Source organism: Molossus molossus, unplaced genomic scaffold, assembly GCF_014108415.1.
Source record: "Molossus molossus isolate mMolMol1 unplaced genomic scaffold, mMolMol1.p scaffold_m16_p_3, whole genome shotgun sequence".
Lineage (NCBI taxonomy): Eukaryota > Metazoa > Chordata > Mammalia > Chiroptera > Molossidae > Molossus > Molossus molossus.
In genome coordinates, this window is record NW_023425366.1 from 96,761,842 (window position 1) to 96,787,247 (window position 25,406).

Sequence of the window (25,406 nt, forward strand, 5' to 3'; positions counted from 1 at the left end):
TGCCGCCTGGGGTGAAGTAGAGTAAATAAAGGGGACCCAAAAATGAGAGGAAGCTGATTATGCTTTTTCTGTTTGCTGAGCGATCTAACATCCTTTTAGATGCTTTGGGGACCTAAGTAGTCACCTTAGTACGTTAATAGTTGCCTACCCATTCATAAGTCACATCTCATATGTTGACATTCCTAAACCTTTCTTGAATTACTAACATTTCATCTTAGGGAACCCAAGCCAGCTGTTTAATGGTCACAGTGAGTAAGGGGGTTTGATTGGTTGGGTGAGAGGCTGTTAACCCAGTAAACCAACAAGTCTGTAACACTGAGCAGCTCAGGGCTGCCCGACCAGGACTGGATTCCTTTGAGCCCCTGGAAGAGCCAACAATTCTGTAATACTGAGCAGCTCAGGGCTGCCCAACCAGGACTGGATTCCTTTGAGCCCCTAGAAGAGCCAGCTACTACTTGGATTTATTGATGCAGATCTACCCTTACCTGGACAGGCACAACCCTAACTCCTGTCTCATAAATATTACTCTTCCCCTCCCACATAAGTCTTAGACTGGGAGAGATATCCTAAGCTTTCAAAGTAAATCAAACCCTTTCTTCCACCATAATAGGTTGCTCTTCATACATGCAATGTTGTTCCTGACCCAGGAAATCATTCAGCTTTTGGATGTGTATTTTTCATGAGACTGGAAAGAATCTGTGCTGAATTGCTCCACTTTCATCTGGTGCATGCTTTTGTGAGATAGATGGTCATTAAAGGTCACCTTTCCCCTCACCTGACAAACTGATTTTATACCTTTTTTTTTTTTTTTTGGAGTTTATACTCTTGAGCTACAAATTCCACTGGAGGCCTCCTGAGATACGAAGAATTCACCAGTGTTTCTCTACAGAAGTTAGTGCTAAAAGGGCCTCAAGTGGAAAAACCTCATACTATCTTCTAAAAGTAAAGGCCTCATGTACCAATTCACACTGTATTTCTCCTGTAAAATGCATAGCCCATGAGCCATTGGGTGGCTAGAGCTGAGCTAGAACCAAGGAGCTAAGACAGAAAATCCCCACCAAGCTTTGGGAAAATAGGTCACAGTGGCTAAGCAGTGAGGTCACAGAGAGGTTTATCTGCCCCAGACTCCACAGGGGAGGGGCCTAGGAGGCAGAGGGGCCCCAGAGGTCCCCCAAGCCCAGGCTGGGGACATGGTGTGGGAAAGGCAACAGGGACTGGGCCCAAGACAGGTGCCAAGGGGCCTGGAGACATGAGGACAGAAACAGGGAGGAGGCAGTCAAGATGGTGAGAAGGGGAGACAGAAGCTGCAAAAATTCACCTGTGAGGATGGGTGGAGGGGAGTAAGGTGAGCAAGGGAAGGGCAAGAGGAGAGCAGCAAGAGATCTGGGGAAGGATTACTTGGAGAAGTTGGACCAAGGAACAGGGCAGACAGGGAGGAGTGAGCCATGGATCTAAAGAGAAAGATGGGAGGATGTGACAGCACAGAGCTGGAAGATAGAGCTATGAGCCCCCAAGATAGTGGTTAATGAAAGACAGGCAGAGAGAATGGAGAAAAAGAGGCATGATCCTCATAGAACCCTGTGCTCTTCTTTCTTCTCTTGGGTAGGTAAAGAGGAGCTGCCCTTCATGTGGCCCAGAGCCTGGGGGTGAAGAGAAGAAGGGTAGAGGGAACCCTATTTCTGTCCAATTGTTCCCCCCAGAGCTGGTGAGTCCTTGAGGAGGGGGAGGTATTAAGAATAAAGGACTGGGGGCCAGGCCACTGAAGGGCCCCCAATGACCCCCACTTTCTCCTTCCTGCCCCCCCAGGTGGAACATATCATCTCATTTCTCCCAGTCAGAGATGTAGTTGCCCTAGGCCAGACCTGCCACTACTTCCACGAAGTGTGCGATGCTGAGGGCGTTTGGAGACGCATCTGTCGCAAGCTCAGTCCTCGCCTACGAGAGCAGGGTTCTGGGGTCCGGCCCTGGAAGAGAGCCGCCATTCTTAACTGTACACCTTCCCCAGAACCTCTACTTCTCTTTGCATTTGTCCTACCTTATTCTGTGATCCCTCCTGCTCCATAAAGTTGCCTGATGACCTCAGCAATCCCAGTCAACCTTCCAGGGCCCCTTTCTCTGAAAGAAACTCGTTAGATTCAAACATGCCATTGCATACTTCAAGTCTCTAGAGCCACCTTCTGATAGATGTCCCACCCAGAGCCCCCATTACTAGCATCTCCTTCCATATTCAAACTTTCCTCCAAATCTTACTCTAGAGACATCTTTCACTCTATTTCCCTCCTGTAAAACAGGGTTTCTCAACCTTGTCCCTACTGAGGTTTTGGACCAAATAATTTTTTGAAGTGGGGGACTATCCTGTGCATTATAGAATGTTTAGCAGTATCCCTGTGCTCTACCCACTAGGTGCCAGTAACACCTCCCTCAGTTGTGACAAACAAAGTCCCCTGAGGGATAAATTATCCCCCAGATTGATAAACATGCTCTAAACCCCCTTCCCTTCCCTGGGAGCCCCTATCCACTTCATCTGCTATCAAGGGAGATCTGGATAGCAGATACAGAGCTGGGGTGAGGGAGGGTTACTGGTCTTTCTGAGAAATTCATTTTTTTACATGTTTTTCTTTATTGATTTTGAGAGAGGGAGGGAGAGGGAGATAGAAACATTGATGAGAGAGAACATCGACTGGCCACCTCCTGCATGCTCCGCACTGGGGATCTGGCCCACAACCTGGGCATGTGCCATGACTGGGAATCGAATCGGCGACCTCTTGGTATATGGGTTGATGCTCAACCACTGAGCCACATTGGCCGGGCTTGAGTCATTCTTTTTCACTGCTCTTTCTTCACTCCTCTGCTCCTTCTTTTTTGTATTTATTATATTTACCTTTTTTTTTGGTACATGCCCCTAGCGGGAATCAAACCTAGGACTCTCTGGTCCACAGGCTGACACTCCAACCGCTGAGCCAAACCGGCTAGGGCTATTATATTTACCTTGATGTCTCTAGATGTCTAAGAAGTGCTTACTTAGAAGCATGTTTATGGCCCTGGACTGAGGTGGGCCAGAAAACTAACATTCAGACATCGGGTATAATTAGGAATATTCTTTAAGCACTCCATATGTCCTCTGGAAGGGGTCTGTTTCCCAGTCCTGGGGATGGAGAGGAGCTAAATAGCAAGGTATCTGAGAAATCTTGTTTGCCCAAGATCTGATTTATCTTCCTTGTATCATCCCAACCCCTTGAACCTTTCATATCCTTCTCTTCTCTAGACACAAAAGGCCTATATTTCCAGGCATTTGGGGGCCGCCGCCGCTGTCTCAGCAAGAGTGTAGCCCCTCAGCTAGCCCATGGCTACCGCCGTTTCTTGCCCACCAAGGATCACATCTTTATTCTTGACTATTCCGGAACCCTCTTTTTCCTCAAAAATGCCCTGGTCTCCTCCACCCTTGGCCAGATCCAGTGGAAGCGAGCCTGCCGCTATGTTGTATTATGTCGAGGAGCCAAGGATGTGAGTAGCAGAACTCTGGAAGCTAAGAACCCACCCAATCTCCAGGGACCCAGGGCTCACACCAGTCTTGAGTGTTCTCCTCAGGGACAGCTGCCTTCCCATACCAGGAACTGCAGTCCTCATTTCTTAGCTCTGTACCCAAGTATCTCATCTCCCACCCTAGCCTCATCCCACTCCAAGCCCTAGATCCCAGACACCTTTGTAATTTTCTACAGTTTGCCTCAGACCCAAGATGTGACACAGTTTACCGTAAATACCTCTATGTATTGGCCACTCGGGAGCAGCTAGAAGTGGTAGGCACAACCGGCAGCCGGGTCTGTGACTGTGTGGAGGTCTATCTGCAGTCCAGTGGACAGCGTGTCTTCAAAATGACCTTCCACCACTCCATGAGTTTCAAACAGATTGTGCTGGTTGGTCAGGAGACTCAGCGGGCTCTACTCCTCCTCACAGGTGTGACTTCAAGCAGTGTTTTACAGATTGTTTTTTGAAAATTCTTCAAGACCTGCTATAGGGGATGGGGCAGGCGGCCTCACACAGGGTTCTGCATGCCATCTCAAACCAAATAGCTCTGCTTTTGTCTGTCTCCTAATCTTAAGATTCTGCATAGTTTATATGTGTAAAGGGCCCTTTAAATTCTAATCTCCCCAACCTCCATGCCAGGCACCTCACTTTATACCCCAAATTGCCCTACTTTCTCAATGTTTTCTATACTTGACCACACCCCAAGCTTGAGACCTTCTGGACTTCATAATGCTATACAAGACCCTGAATCCCCAGACATCATTCCCAACATTCAGACTGGATTCTACTGAATCTACCTACCAGGTTTTCTCTCCGTTTATTTCTCACACCAAAGAGGGCTTCCTGATTTATTTTTGGTGGTAAGGGGCTGAAATCTGGGAAACTTGAGATCAATCTTTTCTTATTTCATCTCTACCCTTTTTCTTCTAACCCCACTCTAGGGTAGTAATGTTTCATTCTGTATAGCTTAGGGGGTGTATTGGGAAGTTAATGTGGATATTGGAGGATCCCATACCCCACATAATTATCTGCTCCTCCAACCTCCAGAGGAAGGGAAGATCTACTCTTTGGTGGTAAATGAAACTCAGCTGGACCAACCACGCTCCTACACAGTTCAGCTGGCTCTGAGGAAGGTGTCCCGTTGCCTGCCTCACCTGCGTGTGGCCTGCATGGCATCCAACCAGAGCAGTACTCTATACATTACGAGTAAGAACCACCTCCCTTTTTCTCCAGACCCCTGCCTTGGACAGATCTTCCAAATACCCACTAGAGCATCCTAGGAAAAAGATGTTTAGAATCCCAGACATCATAGCTGGTGCATTTCTAGCGGGTACAAAACTCCCTAGATCTTGTAGTTTTCATCCCAGGTAGGGCCTTATCCCTAGGAAATGGGTGCCCAAAGCTGCTGAGCTGAGGGCACCCGACCCCCCAGATGAGGGGGGAGTATATTTTGAGGTGCATACCCCAGGGGTGTATCGTGATCTCTTTGGGACCCTTCAAGCCTTTGACCCCCTGGACCAGCAGATGCCACTTGCTCTCTCACTGCCTGCCAAGGTAGGATCCTGGAGGAATGGGGCAGATCATAATGGGAGGGGCTTTAGGAGTTGAAAGGTTCCGAAGGTCTGAAATATGAGCAGAAATCAAATGACTAATCAGGGAGGGACAGGGGACCCAGAGAGAGGGGTGACATAGAGGGTAAGGCCAAAAGAATAGTAGGTTGTGGTTGGGAGGTTTTGGATTTCAGAATTGCTCTGGTGAGAACTAAATGCCCACCTCCCCTTTTCTTTCTTACCCTCTAGATCCTATTCTGTGCTCTTGGCTACAATCACCTTGGCTTGGTGGATGAATTTGGCCGAATCTTTATGCAGGGAAATAACAGATATGGGCAGCTGGGAACAGGGGACAAAATGGACCGAGGGGAACCGACACAGGTGAGCCTCTTTCCCAGCAGTTCTCATCCTGACTCTCTTCCTCTAATTCCCTGACCCCTGAATCTCTCCATTTCTCTAATTTCCATAGAATCTACTTTCTACTCCCTAGGAGGTCAAGCAAACCAGTATATAATGCCCATCATATTTTGCATGTCTTATTCAGGGTTGACACTATGAAGTTCTGTGCCATGCATGCTGTAAGTGTAATAGGAATTTAGTGAAGTAGGTAGACCTGAGTGGGCTAGAGTAAAGAAAAGGTGAGCTATGAGTAGGGCCTAGTGGTTAGAAAGGATTCTGGTGGGGACAGGGAAAGGCATCTGTGTAATGTGGATGAGGACAAGGCTTGCAAATACTGGGACAGTGAAAAGGCTGGCCTGACTAAAGGAGAGAAGAGGGTATTTTGTAAATTGGTAGATATGAAGTGGTATAGGTGGGTGTGAACTTGGAAAGGTATAGATGTGGGAAAGAGTCATTTTGGGTTCCAGAGCAGGAGAAGGCAAACCACTCGGTGATTGAGAACAGGTCACCCAGCTAGAGTGCACAGGAGGCTGTGAGTGAAAAGCCCACTGGGAGGCTATTGAGTGACAGCAGCACTTAAGACAAGGGCCTGGGGCTGGTACAGTGTCAAGGAGAATATAAATGAATGGGTGGATATATGAGATGTTTTGAAAGAAAATGAACAGGCCCTGGAAACTGATTAGATGTGAACAGAGGGGTGTAGGACAAAGGTGGCTCTAGCACTAGTTCCCTTGAAGAAAAATGGTATCAGCAACAAACAAGTGAGTTAAAAGGAGATGCTGCTTTGAGAAAATAGCATGAATTTGGACTTTTTTTCACAGTGAGAACAGTAAAGTGGACATGTATCATTAGCAATTTGGTTCCAAGTTGGAAAAAAGTTGAAATGATAAAAGTAGAGATAGAGGAGTAAACCTGGGTAGTAGCTGCCATTATAGGCACAGGGAATGGAAAAGTTGTCACTGACACAGGAGGCATGCCCTCAAATGCCATGTCCTAGAAGCCATGGGCACAGGAAGTTTCAGACAGGAGAAAGTTATTAATGGTGACAATGATAATATAGGAGTATATTTACTGACATGGGAAGGTGGTCATGCCATATTTTTAAGTGAAAAAATATATGAAATGGTTTACATAGTATGATCCTATTTATGTTTTAAAAGACAACTCACATGTATAGTTCTTTGAACAACACAGGGGTTAGAGACACCACCCCGCCATGTAGTCACAAATCCACATATATGGATTTTTTTCCCACATATTTGGATTCCCAACCATGATTAAAAATACAGTAGACCCTCAAACAACACAGGTTTGACCTGCACAGGTCCACTTATACATCAATTTTTTAAATCCGAGTGTAAGTGGACCTGCGCTTTAAATCGGTGTAAGTGGACCTGTGCTGTTCAAACCTGTGTTGTTCAAGGGTCAACTATATACATTTGTACAGGCATCAGTGAAGAAAAATATCCAGCACGATCTTCTATATATATGTTTTATTGGGTTTTTAGAGAGAGAAGAAGGAAGAGGGAGAGAGAGATAGAAACATTGATGATTGATTGATTGGCTGCCTCCTGCACACCCCCTACTGGGGATAGGGCCCACAACCTGGGCATGTACCCTGACTGGGAATTGAACTGGTGACCTCTTGCTCCATGAGTCAGTGCTCAACCACTGAGCCATATCAGCTGAGCTCCAGCAAGATCTTAATAACGGGTGTTGGGATTTCCAGGGATTTTTAAATTAATTTTTGCTTGCCAATATCTTACGATGTTTCTATAATGATTATACATTACTTATCTATGTCGTCAAAATTAAAGCATTCACATTGTCAGGAAAATACATACAGGAGTGGCCCTAGGATTTGGCAGCCATCAGTCAAGTGTATTTGGAGAACATGTCAGTAGCATAGTAGGGAGAAAAGCTAGATCACAAAAATGTTCAGGAAAGACCAGCTATGGTGAGAATAAGAATGTGGTCAACTTCAGATTGGTCGTGTAACCAGTTCTTCTGCCTAAAAAACAGGTAGGAAGCAGCAGAAATCAGGAGGAAATGTTTTTTCAAAATAGGGTGGCCATTTGGAAAGATAATATGAAAAACTGAAAATGCTAGAGAGGGAAGGTAGGGCTACATGGAAGGAAAGTCCTTCCTGGGGGTTAATCTGGAAATGCAAAGGAGAAATTGGGTCTTTAAGCCTTGAGAAGAGGAAGGATGTTCCTCGCCATAAGGCTGAAGGCTGGATGAGAGACTAGACTAGCTGAAGCCTGTGGTGTTAGAATGAGAGAACATACAGCAGGCCCTGACCTCAGGCAAGTAACCTATTTTCTGGGAAGCAAAAATGAGGAACCAACAGAAGAGCTAGACCCTGTGTAGTCAGACTGGGGCTACAGGAGAACCAAGGAAGGAGAGATTGCTGCTGGTTTTTGGTTCAGCAGGGCAGACCTCCTGGGGAAGGTGTGCTAGGTGCCATTTCTTCACTTTCCTAGTTTCCCTAGATTCTGCCCTTAGCCTTCCTGTCACCCTTCTCTGACCTGGGCCCCCAGTCCTTTAGTGTCCCCCACTTAGGTACCCTGGCCCTGTATCCTCAGGTACATTATCTGCAACACCCCATTGCCCTGTGGTGCGGCCTCAACCACTCCCTGGTGCTGAGCCAGGGCTTGGACTTCAGCAAGGAGCTGCTGGGCTGTGGCTGTGGGGCTGGAGGCCGCCTCCCCGGCTGGCCTAAGGGGAGCGCCTCCTTCGTCAAACTCCACGTTAAGGTCAGAGCAGGATCAGTTGAACGGGCAACCAGGGAGGGCTGGTAGCCCACAGGATTGTAGCTGGGGCTCCTGCAGGGGAACCAAAGGGTCCCATTTCCCCAGTATCACCCACCTCCCTTTTCTGCCACGCACCATGGTTCCTGGCTCTCTCCCTCAGTAGATCCTGCTGGCCCTCTCTGACCTCACACAACCTTGGGGCTCAGCCAGCCCACTCACTTGCTGGCTCAGGGCTGGTCAAGTGGGGCTTCGTGGAAACCCCTCAGTAAAGGCCACACTCAGCCATGCCACTTCTCTCTTCCAAGGTCCCTTTGTGTGCCTGCTCCCTCTGCTCTACCAGAGAGTGTCTCTACATGCTGTCCAGCCATGACATTGAGCACCATCCTGCCTACCGAGACCTACCAGCCAGCAAAGTGGTGGGGACCCCAGAACCCAACCCAGGGTCTGGAGTACTCCAGGACCCTGGGGGGACAGCTTGGGCCTGTAAGGAGTACCTCAGCCAGATCCACAGTTGCCCCACATTGCAGGACCGCATGGAAAAGATGAAAGAGATCGTGGGCTGGATGCCCTTGCTGGCTGCACAGAAGGATTTCTTTTGGGAGGCTCTGGACATGCTACAGAAGGCTGCTGGAGGGGTTGGCCAAGGCCCCCCAACCCCTGAGAGCTGACCCCACCCCCTCTCCTAGTCTCCCCCCTGGAGGGAGAGTCTGGCTTTGTGCCAAAGGCTAAGGAGGGATGGAATGGTAGCAATGAACACTGTAAAAGGAAAGGGGGACACAGTGGAGTGGGGGCTGCTAGACATGCCAGGGTGGGGAGGGAACTGTTTTGTAAAATATTATGGGGGCTGCTCAGGAAGGGCCTCCAACCTTGCTATCATGGACAAGAGATTTGACGGACAAATAGAATAAAAGGCTGAAGTGAGGCCCGGTTTGGAACCCTGGAGCCTGGGAGGACAATAGGGCAGGGGATGGGGGACCAATGCCTGGCTCAGTGGGTGAGGGAGAGCCAGGAGCATGGACGGGCAGGCAGAGCAGAAGCTGCTCAAGCTTTCAGGCTCTGCAGAGCTGGCAGCACATGAATCCTTCAGCTTGCTTTCTTCTTCCATTCCCAAGATCTGACCCAGTCTTCTTGACTGGAAATCCTAGCTCCACCTTCTGGAACAATTCAGTCAACCAATGCTACTTGGTGCTCCCACTTGGATCCTCTTATTCCCATCCTGAGGAAGCCACTTCCAACTTCAGACAGCTTTCTATCCATTTTCCCTCATCCATGTAAAGTCAACCTCCCTCCTCTCTGCCTTCTGTATATCCTCCAGGTCTGGTCTCACATGTCCTTTTCCCCTTCTTTCAACACCATCCTCCTCTTCCTCCAGAAAGGAGACACTATCCACATGCCATCCCTCCCACACCCATACCTCCAGATAATTTGAGAGAAAATTCGTGAGCAGAATTTGTTTATCCTTCACCTAGTTTGGCCCAGGGATAGAAAGAAAACAGACATTTGAAGTAGAAAATAAGTTGGAGCAGGTGGTGGTCAGGAAGAGGGTGAATGCTTAAAGGTTGGGAGTCCAGGAAAGGACTTCCTCTGGGTGCTAAGGAAGCAGCAATGGAGGGGATCATGAGTGGGCTAGAGAGTCCTCAGGTAGAACTAGACTCAGCAGTTTTGAGCCTGTGGGTCATGACCCCTTTGGGGGTTGACCAACCCTTTCACATCGAAAAACACACATTTTCAATGGCGATTCATAACAGTAGCAAAATTACAGTAATGAAGTAGCAATGAAAATATTTTATGATTGGAGGTCCACCAGAACATGAACTATATTAAAGGGTCACGGCAATAGGAAGGTTGAGAACCACTGGACTAGAGACTGTGCTCACAGGGTGCTTGGGCACTGGACAGAATGGGCTTCTAGATGACATTACTTGATGCCTGATTATGGCTGAGGGCCTGATGCTCCCTCCGCCCTTCATTGCTCCACCCACTACTTAGGTCAATATTTATGTGTCCTATACCTAGAGAGGCCCCTGGACTCAACACTGTCCCTGCCTTACTCTCCCTGTCCCGCCTTCCCCACCGCCCTCCCCACTGGCCAGTCCCCACGCCCACACACCCGAGGCTGCCTCATCTGGCACCGATTATCCCTGCTGCTGCTGCCGCTGCTGCTGCTAAACTCAGCTGCTGCCTCTGTCTTGAGGACCCCAGCGCCTCTCCCCCCAGCCATGCTGCCTGCTGCCACAGCCTCCCTCTTGGGGCCCCTCCTCATTGCCTGGGCCCTGCTGCCTTTCACCCAGGGCCAGACCCCCAACTATACCAGGTAGGTCTCTTGGCACCTTTCAGTTAGCTTGAGTGAGCTTCAAAAGCCAATTCCTGAGGGGCTATGCTTATGGATCTTGTAGATTCTTTTGCTAACACATCACCCCCAAGATCTCCCACAGTCCCTACCCTTCTCTGGCCCCCAAGTCTCAAGTCCGTCCATCCCTGCTGCAGTACACTGTCTCCTGTAGGTCACCACTGCTCCCCATTTCTTCAACCTCTGTCCTCTGCCTTCTAAGTCTCCCTATTCACCCAGACCCTTGGCCCCCTCCATGGAACCTGAGAAAGCCAAGACCTTGAACTTGCCTGGTAGCTGGACATCTGGATTCCAGGAAGGAATTAGAGATTATGGGGAAAATCAGGGGCAGCAAGTGGGAGACTTGGGAGTCAGATACTCAAGGAGTTAGCTGGAACTGGAGCAGAGAAAAGGTTGAGAGCTCAGGGAGCCTGGTCTCCAGGTTCAATTTGAGGGCCATCACTGCTGCTTCTTCCTCAACTCTCCGCCTCCTCCCCCGCACCGCCTCGTGGCTGTGTCTACATCTGGAAGTAGTTAGGCAGCTGCTGTGGACTGCCTGGCAGTGTGAGGCGGGAGAGTAAGAAGGGGGGCCGAGGAGGATTCCGGATTCCGGGAATTCCTGTTGGGTTGGGGGTGGGGACTGGGGGTTGGAGATATAGTCAAGTTGCTGGCCCCACTTTTTCCTGATCCTCTACTACAGTGTTTCCCACCTCAATTCCATCTTGACTGGCTGAGGCTGTTCCAGATCTCTCAGGCCTTTCTCCCCCATCCCCCAGGCTTTCCTCCCCTACCCATGGCTGACCCCTCTTCTGTCCTCCAGACCTGTGTTCCTGTGCGGAGGGGATGTGACTGGGGAGTCGGGTTACGTGGCAAGTGAGAGTTTCCCCAACCTCTACCCGCCCAATAAGGAGTGCATCTGGACAATAACGGTGAGAAGGCCCCTCTGGTCACTACTCCTTGTCAAAGTCTCCAAGGCCTTGATCCAGGCAACCAAAGGCCCTCCTCCAATATCACTACTTCTCCCAGGGAAAGTCCAAGCCCCCTCCCCTCTGGTCACTGATGGTATCAGTGTCCACAGTAATACGTGGCAAATGCCCTCACTCTTAATCCTATTCCAAAGCCTGTTACTCCATTCCCAGCTTCATTTCTGCCCCCTGCAATCTATCCACAGACCTCAAATCTTGTCCCCAGCATGTCACAAGCCTGATGTAGAGCCCATGCCCTCTGCTCTGCACCCTGATGGGGTCCCTTCATGTTCAGGCCCAAGTTTCTCTAGGAAATGCTTGGGGAAAGGGAAGTGCCTTCTGCCTGGGTTGTGTATAACCTGACTTTGCAGTTCCCTGTCCCTGTCTTTGCAATCAGGTTCCTGAAGGCCAGACTGTGTCCCTCTCCTTCCGAGTTTTCGACCTGGAGCTACACCCAGCCTGCCGTTATGATGCTCTGGAGGTCTTTGCCGGGTCTGGAACTTCGGGCCAGCGTCTCGGACGCTTCTGCGGGACTTTCAGGCCGGCGCCCATAGTCGCCCCAGGCAACCAGGTGACCCTGAAGATGACAGCGGACGAGGGTACTGGAGGACGAGGCTTCCTGCTCTGGTACAGTGGGCGGGCCACCTCAAGCACTGGTGAGATCTCCCTCATCTACACCTTCCCCTTTTCCTGGCCCCGCCCTGACAAGGCCCCGCCCCCAGCCTTAACCTCTACCCCAAGAGCCTAGGTCCCCATTGCCTCCCTTTCCCTTTTTCCTCACTAACTGCCCCTCCAGTCCCTCCTCCTCTTCTTCTCTCCCCTCTCCCGCTCCCACCCACCTCCCTCTTCCAGGCCCCACCCCAGGCGCGAGGCGGAAATGGGTCACGGACCCGCGGGTGGAATGGGCGGCCTGGGGTTACTGGGACGGTGAGTAACTGCCCGCCCCCATCCGCAATCGGGCTCCCTCTGACCGGCGCGAAGGGGCACCCCCGGGAAGGAGGACCAGGTTCCTCCGACCCAGTGCCCTCTACACCCAGCCCGGGGCACCCGATTGCGGTCCCATCACCCCCTCCTGGCAGCAGAAGTCTCCCCTAAAATGTTTAAGGCAGGGACCTCACAAAGGAGCCTAGTGGGCTCTGCCCCAATTTGAGTGGATCCTCACAGCGTGAGGACTCTCCAGCCTGCTAAAGGGACTTCTCTGCCGGGCGGGGGAGATGGGATCTACCAGGGGATGAGGAACCGTGTGGCAGCGGGTCAGGGGGAGGGGCAAGAAGGGGCGAGTCCAACCAATTCCTCCTCCCCCTTCTACCGCCTGCCTGGGCTCCTGGGAGGTCCTAGACTTCCCTGTGCCTCGCTCCTCCTCTGCTAACCTACCCACCTCTTGCCTTCCCCTCTTCTTGCCCTCTCATTCTGAGACCCCAAAATCCGAAATTCCAGCACAGCTCCCAGCCTAGAGCTCTTCTCAAGCTGACCAAGGGTCTCCACTACCTCCCACCCCTACTCCTTTCTCCCCTCCCTAGAACATCAATTTTGCGGGGGGCGGCTGGAGAAGGCCCAGGGAACACTGACCACACCCAACTGGCCGGAATCTGATTATCCCCCGGGCATCAGCTGTTCCTGGCATATCATCGCACCCCCAAACCAGGTACCATGTCTTCTAGCATGCAGCTAGCAAAGATTTATTGAACATCTACTGTGTCCTAAGCACTGACCTTGTGCTGGTGGGAAGCAAAAACTGACCCAGTGTGCTTGCATGCAAACAAAAAATGTAAAATTACACCTGTGATCAGTGAGGTATCTGATGCTGATAAATTGTGTGTGTATGTGGGGGAGGAGTGTATGTTGGTGGTAGTGATGGTAGAGGTGGTGGAGGAGGTGGATTCTGGATCTATTTCTTAAGAATGAGCCAGGACTTGACTTTGCCCACTCTGGTGGGGGACACTACTGCAAGGTTCCAGTGTATGTGATCCTTCCAGCTGTGGTGTGAATGCATTAAGAGAGCAGAGGCAGAGGGGAGGTGTGAGGAGGCTGCTGCAAGCATCCCCAAGGAGGTAGGTGGAGGAGGTGAGTGGTGCCTAGCAGCCTCTGCCCTCTGCCCTGCTACCAGGTAATCTCGCTGACCTTCGGGAAGTTTGACGTGGAACCGGATACCTACTGCCGCTATGACTCCGTCAGTGTGTTCAACGGAGCCGTGAGCGACGATGCTAAGAGGCTAGGGAAGTTCTGCGGAGACACAGCCCCGGGGTGAGGGGGCGGGACCTCGGTGGGTGGCTGTCTGGGTGTCTCCACTTCCCCAGATGCTGGAGTCTGTTGGGAGGGGAGGGGCTTAGCTGAAGAGGTGGGATCTGAACCCTGATCCCCAAACCAGTGGGTAGAGTAGGTAGGGTACCAAGCTCCTCTTTAGGCCTGTGGTCCTAGGATACAAAGGTGAGTGGGGCCTATGAAGTCTGAAAGCTAATGCAGCCACCTGGTGGTTGTGGGGGAGAGGGTAAGAGGTTAAAAGGCCAATGGCCTGGGTAGAGGCAGGGGTGCAGGCCCCCTTGATGCCTCTCCCAATGCCTGGCCACTGTCCGCAGTCCCATCTCCTCCGAAGGGAATGAGCTCCTCGTCCAATTCGTCTCGGACCTCAGCGTCACTGCCGATGGCTTCTCAGCCTCATACAGGACCCTGCCAAGGGGAGCCGCACCCAAAGTCAAGCCTGAACCCCCACCTGCAGAAAAACCAAAAGCCTCTCCTGAGACCAAGGCAACTCCCGTGGGCCCTGGTGAGTCTGGGAAGGAGGAGGAAGGGGATGCAGACTGAAGGAGCTGTTATCAAAGAGTTCCTGGGCTCATTCATTCATCCATACAACACTCACTGGTGCCACCTCTGTGCTAATAATGGCTGGTACTTGGTGCTGGGAAACAAAGCTGGATAGAACTCTGAACAAGTTCAAATCAATGAGGCTGTCATGGAGAAAGTAGTCCTTCCTACCTGCTGGGTAGATTACCCTCCACAAACAATGTCCCCCTTCCCCTCCCCCTCCTAGATGCACCCAGTGTCACCTGCCCAAAGCAGTGCCGGCGGACAGGCACCTTGCAGAGCAACTTCTGTACCAGCAACCTGGGTAAGAAGCCTCATTCACGTGCTCTGCCCTTCCAGATCCTCTAACTTTCCCTCCTGTCCCCAAAGTGCCCCTTCCTTCTGGTTCCAGCCCTGCCCTGGCCTCCAGTCTCCTCACCTCTCAACCTCACTCTCCTACAGTGGTGACCGCAACAGTGAAATCCATTGTTCGGGGCCCAGGGGAGGGCCTGACTGTCACCGTCAGTCTCATTGGTGCTTACAAAAATGGAGGCCTGGATCTGCCCTCTGCACCCACTGACACCTCCTTGAAGTTTTATGTGCCCTGCAAGCAGTGCCCCCCCATGAAGAAAGGTAACAGGGATGCGGGGTAGAGGAGAGGGATACTTAGCTTCATGGAAATGATAGAAGTGATAGAATAAGAGGGGCTCAGATGAGGAGGCACATCTTCAAAGTATATAACATGAGTTCTCAATCTCTCCCTCCTCTCCTCCAGGAGCCAGTTATCTGCTGATGGGCCAGGTGGAAGAGAACAGAGGGCCCATCCTTCCTCCAGATAGCTTCGTGGTTCTTTACCGGCCCAACCAGGACCAGATCCTCACCAACCTAAGCAAGAGGAGGTGCCCCTCCCAGCCCATTCGGGCTGCTAGGTCCCAGGCCTGAAACCCAAGCCAGCCTTGAGCCTTGGCCCTAGGGACCCATTTTTTATCCAAATAAATATTCCTTGTCTGAGGAAGGGGTCACATATCCATTTCTATGGTTTTGGTGCCCATCTTGGGGATTTCTTTTCAGTCATTCATTAAACTCAACAGGTATTTACTATATAGAATAATCTTTTAAGAACCTAAGTTGGATCTTGTCACCACTTTGTTCAAAACTCCTCATATTCTCCACACACACAATGGTAACTATTTAGAGGTGATGGATATATTAATGAGCTTGATTGTGATAATCTTTTCACAATGTACACAATCCATCAAGTTATAGACCTTAAATATATATAATTTTTATTTCAAAGATACCTCAAAGCTATTAAAAAAGAAATCTTAAATACTCTCCTACAGTTTTCCATCAGTCTTAGAATAAAATCCAATACTGTGGGCTCAAAGGCTTTCTAGATTATCTGCATCCTTCATCCCCCCACCCCATCGTCTCTGATTATTATCTCTCTTAAGACCATTGTTCCAGTCACACTGGCTCCTTGACCATTTCTAGTACACTGGCTTTGCCTATGCTATTCCCTCTATCTGGGATTCTTTTCCATAGATAGCTCATGGCTCAATTCCTGACTTCAATCAGATCTCAGCTCAAAGTTCATTCTAGTTAGTCATTTGTTCATTCCAAATGGCAGGCATTAGCCCTGGCCAGGTAGCTCAGGTGGTTAGAGTGTCCTACCAATACACTAAGGTTGTGGGTTCGATCCTTGGTCAAGGTTCATACAAGAATCAATCAATGCCCGGCTGGCATGGTTCAGTGGATTGAGCAGCATCCCGTGGACTGAGAGGTCCCAGTTCAATTCTCAGGCAAGGCACATGCCCAGGTTGTGGGCCAAATCCCCAGTGGGGGGCATGCAGGAGACAGCCAATTGATGTTTCTATCTCTCTCTCTCCCTCCCCCTTCCTCTCTCTCTAAAATCAATAAAGAACAAATTTTTCTTTAATAAAAAGAAAAAGCCAGTAAAAACATTTTTAAAAAAGAATCAACCAATGAATGTATAGTGGAACAACAAATCAATGTTTCTCTCTAAAATCAATAAATAAAAATAAAACAGCCCTAGTCAGTTTGGCTCAGTGGTTGGAGCTTCGGCCTGCAGACCAGAGAGTCCCAGGTTCAGTTCCCTCTAGGGGCACGTACATAAATAAATAAATAAAAATAAACAAACAAACAAATAAATAAATAAATAAAACCTGTTTTAGGCACCAAAGGTACAACAAGAAGTCCCTGTTCTTGTGGAGCAACGATAAATGGTAAAATAAAAATAAGGACAAGTAGCTCTGAGCGCTATGAAGAAAACAAAAGCATGATTAAAAGGACAGACAAAGGGGGAGTCTACATTAGATAGGGTGCTCAGGGAAAGCTTTCGGATAAGATCTTTGTTTGCGCCACTGCTAACCAATTGTGTGGCCTGGGCGGAGACTGTTCACTTTGCTGAGGTCTTGTCTGTAAGTTGAAGATTCCGACTGATGATGTAATGGCAGGGTTAGTAAATCTTAATTTCCTGTGTACATATGAATGATTTCCGAGTTCCCGTGCTGAAAAGAGAGAATCAGGAGAGGAACCCAGGGCTGAGACCCGAGTCCAACTGGGAGTAACCTCCAACAAGTACTGTAGAAAACGGCTTCTGTTGCTCCGGAGGCTTCTAGAAGAGCTTGGGATTGAAGTGGAGAAAGAGGGCTTCTTTGTAGCATGTGATTCTAGAGATTTGGACGGTCTCAGCGTCGGGGTGGAAAGAACAAAACCGGCCCGGGTCTTTCAGAGTAATATAGGGCTACAGTTCTAATCAAAGACACCAGTAAAGTTTTCTGTCACTAGTAGTCAATCCCCTCTTTAAGCGCACCAATCGGCGTTTACTTATGGCGGAAACGAAGCCACTCTGGCCAATGACAGAAGCCATATGGCGGAAGTGCAGAACCGGTTTCTTGGGCAGATGGCAGCCTTGGTCTGGCCACAAACTGATTGACAGGTGCTGTGACCAGAAGGTGAGCGTCGTAGCTCGAGCGCCGATCGGAGGCGGAAGCCCAAAGAAGCGCGGGCTCGAGCTCAGGGAGGGGTCGGAGGCACAGATACAGGTCTCTGTGGGGCAGGCGGCGGAAAGGGCAGCTTGGGAGGGGAGGAGACCGCGGGGACAGGAGGAGTCTGGTCTGAGAGAGGGGCGGAACCCTAGACGCCCAGAAGGGGCGGGGCCTAGTGGAGCGGGTCTTTTGGAGGTGTTGAGCCTAGCCTAGAAACCCAGTCGGGGGTTGGGAGCTTCAAGGGGCCGGGTTTACCTGGTGGGCGTGACCATCGAGGTGGTACTTTTGGGCTAGGCTAAAGGGAAGGGCCAGAGCTGGAAGAGGGGAGGATCCCGGAGGTATGAGCCTGGTCTGTCCGAACCGCATCTAGTAGAGTTCCAAGGAGGAGGCGGCGGTGGCAGCGGCGGCGGTGGCAGCGGCGGCAGCGGCAGCATCGACACCGACACCCACATCGGCATCGGCATCGGCATCAGTCCAGGCTGGCCCCACGATCTCATCTGTTCCCTTTTGCTCCTCTCGCCCACCAGCTCTAGACTCCAGGCCCTGTCCCCCGAGCTCAGCCCTCGGATGTCCCACCGCCCAGAGCCTGCATGCGCCGCGGGGCGCCCCAGGAGCAGGAGCTGGTGGGTCCGGGGGCTCCTGGGCGGGGATCCCGGGGCGCCCCTCCTCCCTCGGGACCTGTTGTCCCGGTCCTCGTCTTTCCCCCGAATCTAGTGTTCAGGGCGGACCAGCGAAGCGGACCCAGGCAGCTGCTGACCCTCTATAACCCCACAGGAACCCTGCTTCGCTTCCGAGGTGAAGAGATGGGCCCCTCATTCTAGGGGTCTGGGGGCTGGCAGCAGGACACTGGGGGTGTCAACTTAAGAAACATTCAAACTTATAGAGAATTTCCGTGAGTTTACTGGAGCCAAACTGTTGACGATTGCCAGGAAGCAAAAATCTCAACAGATTGAGATAGTGTTCCAGAGAAGGACAGTTTTGTACCTTATTTTATATATTACAATCAAAAGAGAAGATGCAAATGGGTTCCATGAAATCTGTTGGTGGTAGATTAGGGAGGAAAGCAAAGCAGGGAAACCTCTGGGATTGGATGAAAAGTAAAATGATATACACATAAATCTTTTACATAGGTGGGTATCAGATAGTTAAGAGTCAACAATTAACATGATAACCATAACAATGAGAGGATTTATGGTCTCCACCCTACTGCATTGGTTGTGCCCTGAGAGGTCTGGAAAAGGGGAGTTAACCTGACATTCCAAATGAAAGTTACCACAGATGCAAAAGACAATAGACAGGCTTAGTTAAGGTAAAGATTGACTTTAGTCAGGGAAGATTCCAGCCTAGGACATAACTCTGTGCCATAAACTGCTTTTAGTTAAAAAGTTTTCATTTCAGTCCATCCTATGTGGTTACTTTAGGTCTGTCTCTGAGTCTACAAGGCTTCCTCGAAGGCATTCCCTGAGCTTGTCAGGTTAGCCTGTGGTCCCTTTTCGTCCACAGGGGCCTGTGTGGGCTGGAGGAGTCAGATGAGTATGGTCAGATGTCCAGCCTTAGTGGACTGGAAGAGTCATGTTCAGCCCTAGAGGTAGAATGCAAGGGGGACTTTACTGTCCCTTCATGGAAAAAGTTTATGTAGGGTCTCAAGCAATAGTTGGTTTCTCTGTGCCTTATCCCCCAGTCCTGTGCACAGCACCTGCCAAATACACAGTGTTTGACGCAGAAGGATACGTCAAGCCTCAGTCCTGCATTGACATGTGAGTCGGGAGGATGGGGAAGCTAGAGGTTGCTGCTACCTTTCTCTGAAAAACTGAGCCATGGTCTATGGTCTCAGACCTGGCTGGTCCTCTTCAACCTTTTTCCCCAACCCTCTGTCTGCAACCCTATTGGAAAGTTTCCTGGGAGGGTGGGGCCTGCACTCACTTGGATCATTGACTCTCACTTATTTCCTCTCAATGGACCTCTTTCCCATCTTGGGACCAGTGTGATTCGCCACGTGGCCCCCATTGCCAGACACTATGATATCCAGGACCGCTTCCGAATTGAGCTGTCTGAGGAGGGAACTAAGGGCCGAGTGTTGGGGCGCAAAGACATCACCTCGGTTTTGAGGGCCCCAGCCTACCCCCTTGAACTTCAGGGACAGCCTGACCCAACACCCCACCCAGGGCCTCCTTCCTGGACATCACCACCGAGGACCAGACTCCACGAGAGTGAGTTGGGGGATGGGAATTCTTGAGTTATGTCGGGAGGGTGGTACTAGCATTACCCTAGAGAGGAGCTCAGTTGGAGTTGCAGAGGTCTTCTAGTTTAGTCTTTTGCTTTTTTGTGTGAAAATATTCTTAGGAGTTGAGATTTTATATCAGGTTAGGGAATAAGCAGATTTTGCTGTTTCCCTGGTTTCTGGCTTCCACTTAGATGGAAAAGTTCTTTCTTAGCTTTAACTTCAATACTTTCTATCATATGCCAGCTCAGTTCAGTTCCATAAGAAACCTGTACTGAGCAATTATGCCACATCAAGCTGTATGCTGGGTCTGGGAGAAGGAGTTCCCTGCCTGACAGACAGGTACACAGAAACCAGTAATCAGGCAGAATGAAGAGAGAAAAAGAATGCTGAGAGACCAGAGGAGTGAGGATTTCTTATGGCTGTGGAAACAGGCTCCAGGGGGGAAAGGACACTTACATTGTGCCCTTGGAGGGCAATAAAAACTAGATACACCTTCCATCTTCAGCCTTTCCCAGGAGGACCTTGGGTTGGGGAGGAGTTGGGGCTGGAGCTTCTGACAAGCCTTGTTTCCCAGAATCCCACCCACAACTGGCCACCAGTTCCTTCCTCCTGTTCTTGCTGACGGGCATAGTCTCGGTGGCCTTCCTGCTGCTCCCACTCCAGGATGAACTCGGCAGCCAGCTGCCCCAAATCCTGCATGTCTCGCTGGGACAAAAGTTGGTTGCAGCCTACGTCTTGGGTGAGCACAGTAGTGTCGAGGGTTTCTGGGCCCCAGAGAAGGAGGGGTAAAGGGCTAGGAAGAGGGCTTCCAGAGCTCCAAGGCTGCTCATTTGACCTTATTCTTTCTTTCTCCCCTATCCAGGCCTCCTCACCATGGTCTTCCTCCAGACCTGAGCCCCCTGCTCAACCTCAACGCCCTTCCCCGAGCAGGGATGTGGACAGGAAACAGCCACTGTGATGCTCATACCTTGCCTCAATTCCTACTCCTTCCTGCTACTCCTTCCACCCCCAACAAAAAAATACCGAGGGATTTGTATTCATTTTCCAAGTTGAATAAAATACATTTGCAAAATTAAACTGAGAAATGTAGGGAACATGCCCCTTTCTTCATACTTCTTTTTCTCTAGTTCTGGGGATGCACTGAAAAAATTATGACCTTGAGCAAGTCCTTTAATTTCTCTGAGCTTCAGTTTCTACCTCCTAAATGAGGGAATTGAGAAAGTTGACTCTACCCCCCTCAACTTCCCACCCCTGCCCCTTTGTCAACATCAGCCTGTACTCTATATCTAATGGGTCTGTTTCTGTTTTGTTTATTCACTTGTTTTGATTTTTAGATTTCACATAAAAGTGAAATACACTATTTGTCTTTGTCTGACTTATTTCACTTAGCATAAAGCCCTCTGTGTCCATCCATGTTGTCACAAATGGCAAAGTTTCATTCTTTTATGGCTGAGTAATATTGTAGTGTATGTGTGTGTATACATATATGTCACATCTTTATCCATTTATCTATTGATGGATACCTAGGTCACCTCCATATCTTGGCTATTTTAAAGAATGCCGCAATGAACATAGGGGTACATACATACTTTTTAAATTATTGCTTTTGTTTTCTTCAGATAAATACCCAGAAGTGGTATTGCTGGGACACATGGGAACTATTTTTTTTTGGGTGGGGGGGGGATCTTCATAGTTTTCACATAGTGGTTGCACCAAGTTACAATCTCTAGGAAGGCTGATTCTTTTATTTATGTATGTATGTATTTATTTATTTAGTAATCCTCACCTGAGGATATTTTTCTATTTATCGTCCGATAGAGTGGGAGGGAGAAAGAGAGAGAGAAACATTGATGTGAGAGACATATCAACTGGTTGTCTGCCGCACTACCTGATCAAGGCTGGAATGAACCACAACCAAGGTACATACCCTTGACCGGAATCGAACCTGAGACTCATTGGTCTGCGGGCTGACGCTGTAACTGCTGACCCAAACCAGCCAGGGCTTTTTAATTATTTTATTTTATTTTTTTATCCTCACATGACATTTTTTTCTCATTTTTTATTTAGACAGAGCGGGAGGGAGAGAGAGAAAGAGAAACATTGACGTGAAAGGGACACATCGAGTGGCTGCCACCCACACCACCCAACGAGGGGTGGGGACAAACTGCAACCGAGGTACATGCCCTTAATGGGAGCCGAACTCGGGTCTCTCTGGACCACAGACTGACACTCTAACCGCTGAGCCAAACTGACCAGGCCCTTTTTAATGATTTTAGAGAGAGAAACATCAATGAGCTGCCTCCTGCACACCCCCTATTGGGAAACGAGCCTGCAACCCCGGCATGTGCTCTGACCTGGAATCAAACCAGCAACCTCTCAGTGCATGGGATGACACTCAACCAACTGAGCCACACCAGCCAGGCAAAAGATGATTCTTTTTTTTTTATCCTCACCTGAGGACATTTTTCCATTTTTTGTTCAGATAGAGCAGGAGGCAGAGAGGAAGAGAGAGAGAGAAACATTGACATGAAAGGGACACATCGAGTGGCTGCCTCCCACACGACCCAACCAGGGCTGGGGACCAACTGCAAACACAGTATATGCCCCTAGCAGGGGGCTGAACCTGTGTCTCTCTGGACCGCAGGCTGATGCTCTAACCGCTGAGCCAAACCAGCCAAGGCAAAAGATGACTCTTTTTTTTGTTTGTTTGTTTATTTTTTATTGATTAATTTTTGTTACAGATGTTTCTCCTTTTTCCTCCACTGATTCCCCCCTCCCCCTCCCTCCCTGCCCCTTCTCCAGATTGTTGTCCATGTCCACTGTTCATGCATACATGCATATAAGTTCTGTGGTTCATCCCTCCCCCACCTCCCCACTCCTTAGGGGATTGTCAGTCTGTACCCCGCTTCCGCGTCTCTGGAGCTACCCCATTCCTCAAACTGTTATGTTCATTATATTCCACAAATAAGTGAGATCATATGGAACTTGTCTTTCTCTGTTTGGCTTGTTTCACTTAGGATGATACTTTCAAGGTCCCTCCATGTAGTCTCAAAGGATAAGAAATCTTTCTTTCTTACCGCTGCATAGTACTCCATTGTGTATATGTACCACAGCTTTTTGATCCATTCGTCTACTGATGGACACTTGGGCTGTTTCCAGATCTTAGCGATTGTAAATAGTGCTGCTACAAAGATGGGGGTACATATATTCTTTCTGATTGGTGTTTTAAAAAGATGACTCTTAAGATTCCCTTTAGCGCCCTGGCCGGTTTGGCTCAGCGGTTGGAGCATCGGCCTGCGGTACAGAGAGACCCGGGTTCGGCTCCCGCTAAGGGCACGTACCTCGGTTGCAGTTTGTCCCCAGCCCTGGTTGGTCGTGCGGGTGGCAACCACTCGATGTGTCCCTTCACATCAATGTTTCTCTCTCTCTCTCTGTTCCTCTCTCTCCCTCCCACTCTGTCTGAACAAAAAATGCAAAAATGTCCTCGGGTGAGGATAAAAAAAAAGATTCCCTTTAGCCCTATAAAATAGGATCCAGTCCCTGCCCTGGCTGGTGTCGCTCAGTGGTTAGAGCATGGGCCCACACACCAAAGGGTCATGAGTTCAATTCCCAATCAAGAGCCCATTCCTGGGTTGCAGGTTTGATCCCTGACCCTAGTCGGGGTGCAAGCCGGAGGCAACCAATCAATGTGTCTCTCTCACATTAATGTTTCTCTCGCTCTCTTTCTCCCTCCCATCTAAAAATCAATGCAAAAAATATCCTTGGATGAGGATTAATAACAACAACAAAAATACTACCTGCTGTAGAGCTCAAGTCTCATTGTCTTGAGCCATTGGAGCCCCTTGCCAGGGATGCCTGGATACTGCCAATCCCCAGAATCCTCTTCTGACTTTTTGTCCCTTTATCTGCTTTTATTTTGTCTCTTCCTTTGACTTCAACTTGCATGGATCAGAAACACCAAGGTTTTCGAGGATGGGAGGAAATAGCATTGCCTAACATAATCTGAAGTTAGCCAGGCAGGAGATACGAACGCACAGTGAAAGAATAGGATCCTCAAAAGGCAGGCTTCAAGTCCTCCTTCAGATGCAGGGTAAAGGAGAGGAAAGAGGAAGGGGCATCTAGCATCACTGGCAGATTTTTGCTCATTGACAATGTTAAGATAATGTTAAGAAAGATTCAGTCTAGCCTGGCTGGTGTGGCTCAGTGGTTGAGTATCGACCCATGCACCAAGAATTCACTGGTTCGATTCCCAGTCAGGCCACAGGCCCAGGTTGTGGGCCAAATCCCCAGTGGGGGGCATGGAAGAGGCGGCCAATTGATATTCTCTCTCATCCATGTTTCTATCTCTCCCTCTCCCTTCCTCTCTCTAAAACCAATAAAGAAAAAATAATTTTTTTTAAAAAAAGACTCAGTCTGTTATGCTGCTGGAAGATTCAGTAGTTCCAGCTTTACTTTGGGGGCCTTGGGAGCTGCCCCACTGCCCAGGGAGTCTTGTTCCTCCCAGACTCACATCTGGCCTAGTGTGCAGAGAATGGTTTTACATTCTGCCAGGAAGTGTGGGAGGGCTCTTGCCATGGCCCAGCAAATCCCTCAACAATTACCCGTGGTAACCATTCATACTGGGTTTTTGTGCCCAGGTCTCCAAAATGCATTTTAGGTATCAAACACTAATGATCCTGCTGGTATTTGATGTGAAAATGTTTTGGTGTTGGTGGGATCAGGAAGGCTTTCTGGGACACAGCTATGAAGCTGTAGGAATGGGAGGATCTTGGGAAACTGACTTTTATTTAAGCAAATTTTTTATACAACTACTTGCAGAAATTTGAGTGGGTGTGTATTAGTTTTCTGTGTTTGCTCTAAGAATTTATCTCTAATTTAAAACAACACAAATTAATTCTAAAGTTCTAGGAGTCCAAAATCCAAAATACGTTTTCTGGGGATAAAATCAAGATGTCAGCAGGGCTGCCTTCCTTCTGAATGCACTAGAGGAAGACGTTTACTTGCCTTTTTCTAGTTCTTAGAGTCTATCTGCATTCATCGGCTTGTGGTCTCTTCCTCCATCTTTCAAGCCTGGTATGGAAATAACAAATAATAATTGTCTTAAGTCACTTTTTAAAAAAATGCCACGTGTGTAGCATTTCCAAATCTCTCTCTGACTCTGACCCTCTGTTTCTGTTGTCATATCTCTTTTCTCTATCTGTGATCTTCCTGCCTCCTTTTATAAGGACCCCAGTGATTCTGTTGTCCCCTTCCCCTAATCCAGGGTAACTTACCTGTGTTAGTTTTCTAGGGCTGCCACAGACTGAAATTTATTTCTTCACAGTTCTGGAGGCTGGAAGTCCAAGATCAAGGTGTTGGCATGTTTAGTTTTCCCTGAAGCCTCTCTCCTTGACTTGCAGACAACCACCTTCTTGCTGTGTCCTCCCAGTCTTTCCCCTGTGTGTGCATCCCTGGTGTCTATGTGTCCAGTTTCCTGTTCTTATAAGGATACCAGTCAGATTGGAATAGGGCCCACCTTAATAGCCTCATTTTAACTTAATTACCTCTTTAAAGGCCCTATTTCCAAATACAAACACATTCTGAGGCACTGGGGGTTAGAGCTTCAACATATGACTTTGAGGGGCACACAATTCAGCCTATAACCCTCCCCATCTTAAGGTTCTCAACTAAATCACTTCTGCAAAATCCTTTTTATTGTGTAAGGTAACATTTGCTCCGTTTTTGGGGTTTTGAATGTGGACCTCTTTGTCCAGACCATTATTCTGTCTAATACTGAGAGCAAATGGACAAGGTGAAGAATGGCTGAGAAGTCGCTTTGGCAGATTTGTTCTGTACTGTGTGTCAGGGAAGCAAATATTCAAGGAGGGTT

At 49.1% G+C, this 25,406-nt stretch overlaps 3 protein-coding genes across 4 annotated transcripts; all 3 read left to right on the forward strand.

Moving 5' to 3' along the window:
• Window positions 1-728: 728 nt before the first annotated feature.
• Window positions 729-8,982, forward strand: FBXO24 (F-box protein 24). The gene is made up of 11 exons (XM_036279715.1): window positions 729-736; window positions 849-942; window positions 1,607-1,705; window positions 1,807-1,990; window positions 3,266-3,504; window positions 3,720-3,954; window positions 4,573-4,731; window positions 4,958-5,079; window positions 5,325-5,456; window positions 8,060-8,230; window positions 8,533-8,982. The coding sequence occupies exons 1-11, from the start codon at window positions 729-731 to the stop codon at window positions 8,893-8,895; spliced, it is 1,806 nt and encodes a 601-aa protein (XP_036135608.1). The 3' UTR covers window positions 8,896-8,982.
• Window positions 8,983-10,370: 1,388 nt separating this feature from the next.
• PCOLCE (procollagen C-endopeptidase enhancer) lies at window positions 10,371-15,313 on the forward strand. Its single transcript, XM_036280890.1, has 9 exons — window positions 10,371-10,541; window positions 11,377-11,485; window positions 11,919-12,177; window positions 13,042-13,166; window positions 13,629-13,765; window positions 14,098-14,285; window positions 14,550-14,627; window positions 14,765-14,935; window positions 15,078-15,313. Exons 1-9 carry the CDS (start codon window positions 10,447-10,449, stop codon window positions 15,242-15,244), a joined length of 1,329 nt encoding a protein of 442 aa, XP_036136783.1. The 5' UTR covers window positions 10,371-10,446; the 3' UTR covers window positions 15,245-15,313.
• Window positions 15,314-17,209: 1,896 nt separating this feature from the next.
• On the forward strand, window positions 17,210-20,610 carry MOSPD3 (motile sperm domain containing 3). 2 transcript variants are annotated; one of them, XM_036279784.1, is made up of 6 exons: window positions 17,210-17,280; window positions 17,841-18,108; window positions 18,995-19,070; window positions 19,297-19,523; window positions 20,112-20,276; window positions 20,400-20,610. In XM_036279784.1, the coding sequence occupies exons 2-6, from the start codon at window positions 17,904-17,906 to the stop codon at window positions 20,429-20,431; spliced, it is 705 nt and encodes a 234-aa protein (XP_036135677.1). In that variant the 5' UTR covers window positions 17,210-17,280; window positions 17,841-17,903; the 3' UTR covers window positions 20,432-20,610. The 2 variants fall into 2 exon arrangements, with proteins under 2 accessions (XP_036135677.1, XP_036135678.1); XM_036279785.1 differs by lacking the exon at window positions 17,210-17,280 and adding an exon at window positions 17,353-17,370.
• Window positions 20,611-25,406: the final 4,796 nt, after the last annotated feature.